This window comes from Staurois parvus, unplaced genomic scaffold (genome assembly GCF_062004578.1).
Source record: "Staurois parvus isolate SC_StPar_1 unplaced genomic scaffold, SC_StPar_1.0 ptg003273l, whole genome shotgun sequence".
NCBI classification, from domain to species: Eukaryota; Metazoa; Chordata; class Amphibia; order Anura; family Ranidae; genus Staurois; species Staurois parvus.
In genome coordinates, this window is record NW_028321069.1 from 58,867 (window position 1) to 65,259 (window position 6,393).

A 6,393-nucleotide genomic window follows, 5' to 3' on the forward strand; every position below is an offset into this window, starting at 1 on the left:
AAGAGCAAAATTAAATATTGAAACAGTCTGCAGGAATCATTTGAGAGATCTTATTAATTACCTAATAATCCCTAGCTATCTGGGACCCCTCCATGTAGTAATGTGGAAAAGGTCCACCAATGCTTCTCTGTTAGAGCAAAAAAAACCACAGAGACTGTTTTCACATTTGATGCCAGCTGCTAGTTAAATGTTCAGTGAAGATTCCAAAACACTTGACTGATTGGATCCTATTAGGCCAAGTTTCTTTGGTCTTGGTTTAACGAATCAGACGCACAGGGGGAGATTTACTAAAACTGGTGCACTCAGAATCTGGTGCAGATGTGCATGGTGGCCAATCAGCTTCTAACTTCAGCTTGTTCAATTAAGCTTTCACAATAAAACCTGGAAGCGGATTGGTTTCTATGCAGAGCTGCACTAGATTTTGCACTCTTCAGTTATAGTAAATCTCCCCCACAGAGTCTAAAGCTGGGCATACACTTTAAAGCAGGCCATAGATTATGCAATTTTCTTTCCCTCTACCACGGGTGAAAGAAAATTGCTCAATGTCCACATCAACACACTCTGTGTTGATAGAGGAATCCCTGGATCCAACATTTGGCCAGTCCCTGCTGAACTGGCTGAATTTCAATCCATGCATGGCCATACATGGATCACAATTCAGCCAGTTCAGCTCATTTCATTTCAACTCAGTTCAGTTCATTTGGCCAGTCCCTGCTGAACTGGCTGAATTTGATCCATGTATGGCCATACATGGATCGAAATTCAGCCAGTTCAGCAGAGACTGGCCAAATGTTGAATCCAGGGATTCCTCCATTAACACAGAGTGCGTTGATGGGGATATCGAGCAATTTTCTTTCATCTAGGCATACACTGTAAAGCAGGCCATAAATTACGCAATTTTCTTTCCCTCTATCACGAGTGAAAGAAAATAGCTCGATATCCCCATCAACACACTCTGTGTTGATGGAGAAATCCCTGGATTCAACATCTGGCCAGTCCCTGCTGAACTGGCTGAATTTCGATCCATGTATGGCCGGCTCAAAGATCTATCTGCGCCACCAGTGCCAGTTTCTATTTCAGCGTGAAATGCAAACTACCGCAGGTCTGCACCTGATTAACAGAGGGAATACGGCAGTTTCCCATATAGAAAACTGCTGCAGATTCCAGTCAGGTGTAACCATCTTATACAGGATGTGAGCTGTCAGCAGACCTCTCAGATCCCTCTTTGCCCATGTAGTGATTAAACCACAAAAGCAGCGCCTGCAGGGTTCAACCCTCATACTCTCCTCCCTCTGCTCTGAGCTGAACAGGAGGTGGCTGTGAGATGAGAGCATGCAGCTCCAGCTCTCCGGTCCCAGTGATGTGTGTCACAGGCAGAGAACGGATTGCTCCTAACAGGTTGCAATCCTTTTGTTAACTAGGAGTGTCATCGGCTCCATTTTTTAAGTTTAGAAGAGTTGTGCAAGCATAGTTAATTTCCCCCCAATGGCCAAGGTGGAGAGGTTGTTAATTCCCCCTAATTGGCCAAGGTGGAGAGGTGGGAGGATGACATCACAATCTCCACCTTGGCCAATCAGAAGAGTCGCTTGTACCCATGCAGGAAGACAGCACAGCTTACTAGTATGTAGCACAAGCTACTACAGTCTTCCTGTACCCCCAGCAACCAAACCCGTTCTACCATGAAAACAACTGGTTTAAACCAAGCTGGGCTAAAGGAACTGTTTAAAGTGAAAGCAACCCCAATGTTCTCTTTTACACTTCATGCACACTGGGGCTTTTATAAACGCTATTCTCCTGGCAGGAGAAACGCATCTTCAAAAACGTGCCTAAGCTGTGTTCTTGGAAATGCATTTAGGTGCGTCAATGCTTGGGCATTAATTTTATCGGCCAGAATATTTATCAGGGCCATTGAAATAAAACAAAACACTCAAGTGCCAAAACATACCAACTGCTTAGGCACATTTAAGTGTATTTAACTGGTTTTGCATTTTTTTCTGCCAAAAATGCTCCTCTCTTGAATGTGCAAGTGATGTTTTTTTTCTGCCTCTAAACTCAGGTAAACACCTATGTGTGAATGGAGGGGTATTTAGAGGCTAAAAAAAAAACAAAAAAAACCTCAAACATCCTGTCAAACTGGTGTTTTTGAGCTGAAGTGTGCACGGGGCCCTATTGTTCTCAGGGAGGTGAAAAGGGGCCCCATAAAAAATTCCTGGAGTTCAGCTTTAAATTTTTTAAAAACGCTGCAAAAGTCTGGTGACTAGAGTCAGCAATCTGGAGGTGGAGAGGAACCGATCCAATACTTCTTAAGCTAAACTAAATAAACTCCTCTTTAAAGAGTTGATTTGGATTTTTTTGTAGGAAATTCCTGGCAAAAAAGTTCTCAAAATTAAAAGAAAATAAAACACCAAAAAAAAAAACTGACCAGGATCAGAATCAACAAACACTCAGTTCCAGGCTTTGTGCTTCAGCATGGTATCAGGGAAAGGGGCAGAGAATAGGAGATTTGATCCTTTAAAAACGTCTAGATTATTACTCTTCCCACTATCAAAACATTTTATCACTTTACCACCTCTCCAAATCCACAGCTGTTTTCTATTCCAAGTACTACCAGCTGCCCAATTCCAGCCCCACAACTTGCCCCCTTGATCTTTAAAGCATTTTAATGCAATTTTATAGACACAAACACATTTTAGGAGCTCAGAAGAAGTTCTTGGGACCCTTCTCCTGTTACTATTTTACTAGAGTAAGTAGGTGGTGGACTTGGCGAGGGGGGGAAACCACTCCAAAGTCCAAATGCCTCCCTGACTATTTAATTGATGTGACCTCCAAATGTCTCCTGGAATTTCAAATAAGATGTGATTAAGATCAGATGTATAAGAAGGTGGCAGAGAAGGGGGGTAGCCCAAGTCCTTTGTTTCAGCTTCTTTTAATTTGGGCTACAGACAGAGACTTGCAGTGAGGTCAGGCTTACATCTCACCAGGTTTCCATGTGACTTACGCTAGGGAAAGGAGTTCAGCCGGTGAAGAGTTTGTGAGCCTTCGCTATGCACATAACAAAGATTGGGTTGATTCCCCAGTTAACCCAGCTGGATTTAATAATTAATTGCACGCTCTGCTAATTGCCATCTAATTATGTGATGATAATTAACTCCTCATGGCATCCTGGTGTCCGCACTGTGTTAAGGATTAGGAATGCTGTGAACAGCGTAAATTTATGTTTCAGCGCTTAACAGGTCAAATCACGTAGGAATTGATAATTACAAAGTAGATATAAATTGGTGTGTGTGCATATTTGTATATATCTTCATGCTGTGGTTGATGTATTACATATAAAAGCAGCCAATCAATTTTGAATCAAGTCCTCCAAGCATAGCCACAGAAAAAAAAAAAAAATCTATAGTCCAGTTATTTATTTTATTTATTTCAGGTACTTATATAGCGCCATCAGTTTAAGCAGCGCTTTACATATATATAGTACATTCACATCAGTCCCTAACCTTCAAGGGGCGTACAATCTAAGGTCCCTATCTCACATTCATACATACACATACTAGGGCCAATTTAGACAGGAGCCAATTCACCTACCAGCATGTCTTTGGAGTGTGGGAGGAAACTGGAGTACCCAGAGGAGTACCCAGGAGGTGCCGTGGCTGGGATACAAACCAATGACCCTAGTACTGCCAGGTGGAAGTGCTGACCGTTTAGCCACTGTGCTGCCTATGCCACTGTGCTGCCGACAGTTATGTATTCAATCTACATTTATTATTAAATTGAAAGAAAAAAAAAAAATTATATATATATATATATATATATATATTTATTTTAGACCAGTGGTCTCCAAATTGCAGCTTTTGAGTGCCTTTATCCGGCCCTTGGTGCACCATTTCTCTCACTGGCACGAGACACTATTCTACTGACAACAATGGGGCACCAATTCTCTCACTGACAACAACGGGGCACTATTCCTACCCCTAATACCAAATGTGACAATGTTTACTCCCACTTATGCAAGGAAATTTTGCTCTCCAGTTGGCCACAATGTGGCCCCCCTAAGGCCTGAAGGATAATAAATTTGTTTATAAAGTTTGGAGACCCCTGTTTTAGACTATCTTAATCCAAAAACGGGGATTTGCACCAAGTTCTAATCGGGCCCTGTTGCATTGTTCTTTAATCTAAAATGCTTTCAGGCACTGGGAGCTGCAAAAGAAGGAATTTAGGTGCACATAAACTTTTGAGTTTCCTTCCCGTTAACAGAGATGATGGACTTTCATGGTCGCACAAAAACTGCAACATGTAACATAAGAATTACTATGTTAATGACAGGACTGGCTAAACACAATTCAAAATATTTTTTAAAACACACATACATATATATAGGTCTAGGAAGAATATCAGTTAATTGGATAGTGTATTGGCAATGAAAACAATAACAGAACCTGCAAAGTCAACACTCATTTGAAGAAGTGTCACAAAATTAGTCCTAACAAATTCTTGCCTTTGTACTTCAAAGTCCCTGAAATGAACAGTTACTCTAAAGCTCCATTCACACTTGTGTGACTACAAAGTCGCAAGATTTTCAGTGCAACTTTGGAGAGCAACTTTGATGCGACCGTACACTCTCTGGAGCCAAGTTGCATCAAATTAGTGCAGGTAACATTTAAAGATCACAGAACCGAATGGATGCCATTGAAAAGAATGGGCTGCGAATTGCCATGTCCAAAATTGCATGACAAGTCGCACATGCGTGAATGGAGCCTTAAGCTGTTAAAATTTCAGCCACCTCCTGGCCAAAATTTGAGCAATGGGTGGTCTTGTCAGTACCACCCAACCTGGCAAACCTCTACTACTTCTACTTCACTAAAAGAGAAAAAAAACTTGAAGGAACCAAATAGAAAAATGTTAGCCAAATAATGGCAGCATCCAATCAGATGCAGTCACTGTTCCGGTATTAAGACATCTGCAGGTGCTGTGGCTTGTTCAGAATGGATGGGGGATTTGAGATATCTGCAAGTGCATAGGAAGCAATACAATCAATAAAGATAAGAACACCCCACTGCTACTCAAACTATTATTGGCTAGCCAAGGGTTGTCTTCCCCTTCTCTGCCCATTCTATCATCAGTGACTAACAAGCAAGAACTACTAATGTTAGAATGACTACTGGGAATAACACATACTTCTGATCCCAACATCAGATTTTAGTAATCTTCTGGGAATGTTCTGTTTAATAAATAAAAGGCTACTTTGCTTACCGGCTACTTTGATAGTAAAGTTCCGCAGAATCTCTCCAGAACGCAGCAATGTACAGCTATAAATCCCAGAGTCATCATAAGAGACATTGGTGATCTTCAGCAGGTTCTGTCTTGTGTGTGTTTGGTTGCTAGACTTCACGGCAATCCCATCCTTAAACCATAAAATAGGCATAGGGGGGTTCTCCACACTACATGACAGCTCGATGGTTTCTCCAACTCCGTACATGAGCTCATCAAGAGGGGTCTGCTCTCCTGTGAGGTAATCTGCAAAAATATTAAACATATATCAGAATACACAGTTAATCAGATGCAGCGTCTGCAGGCATGCACAAATGTCTACATGACGAGGATCAAGGGACAAGTAGACAGTTGCACTCTGCAAGGACAGTTGCTACAGAGCTTGGTAAATGAACAGAAGTTCTGCTGACTTTCATCATCCAATCACCTGCAAGCATAAATGCTTTTTTATTTTTTTTTTTTATTTTCCCTTGCTCATGATTGGGTACTCTTTGCAAAATGAAAGTTTACCTCATTTAGCAAGCTCTGGGGCAACTGCAGTTTGCAAAGTGCACAGTCTATTTGTCTTTAGTAAATCAACCCCAGAGCTAACAAGGTATCCCAACTAGTTATACGTAATACTGGTTTCTATCAATAAGGAGCAAGCCAAACACATTAAGTGATGCCAGGGATGTCTTTTTTATATACACATTTCTACATTCAGAAGGCCCAGAGTCTTAAATTTGAACTGGAAGGAACTTGAAAACTCTAGCCCTCCTGAGGCTTAAGACTAGGATGCAACACAAATTGAGCATTCCCCAGGACTTTTAGGGTACAACAGCCCTTAAAAGAGAGACATGGCCAAAGCTTTTTTGGTCATACTTCTCTTGTGGGTCCACAGGAGTGCACTTACTTGTGTTCACATGTGACGCACAATCAGCCACCAGCGGGTTAAAATCGGCTGTCAGCTGACATCACAGAGCTGGTCCAGGCTCTGGGAGGATCCAGACAATGTCGGGATCCACCCAGATGCCTGACTGGCAACTGGCAGTGCCTTTTAGCCAACTGCTCATATCCAATCCCCAGCCCAGCATTTTAGTGGGTTCTGGAGGGGCAGAACACACAGCAGTGACTGGCAGTCACTGC

General features: G+C 42.0%; 1 protein-coding gene across 1 annotated transcript in view; it reads right to left on the bottom strand.

Annotated features, from left to right (window-relative positions):
• Positions 1-5,533, bottom strand: part of LOC149428386 (fibroblast growth factor receptor 3-like) — a gene marked incomplete at its 3' end in the record, with an annotated part of 57,042 nt that extends 51,509 nt beyond the window's left edge. Inside the window, exon 1 of the mRNA XM_089667475.1 lies at positions 5,251-5,533. Within this exon, the coding sequence (XP_089523601.1) occupies positions 5,251-5,533 (283 nt within the window). The remainder of the gene's footprint in view (positions 1-5,250) is intronic.
• Between the last annotated feature and the right edge of the window lie 860 nt (positions 5,534-6,393).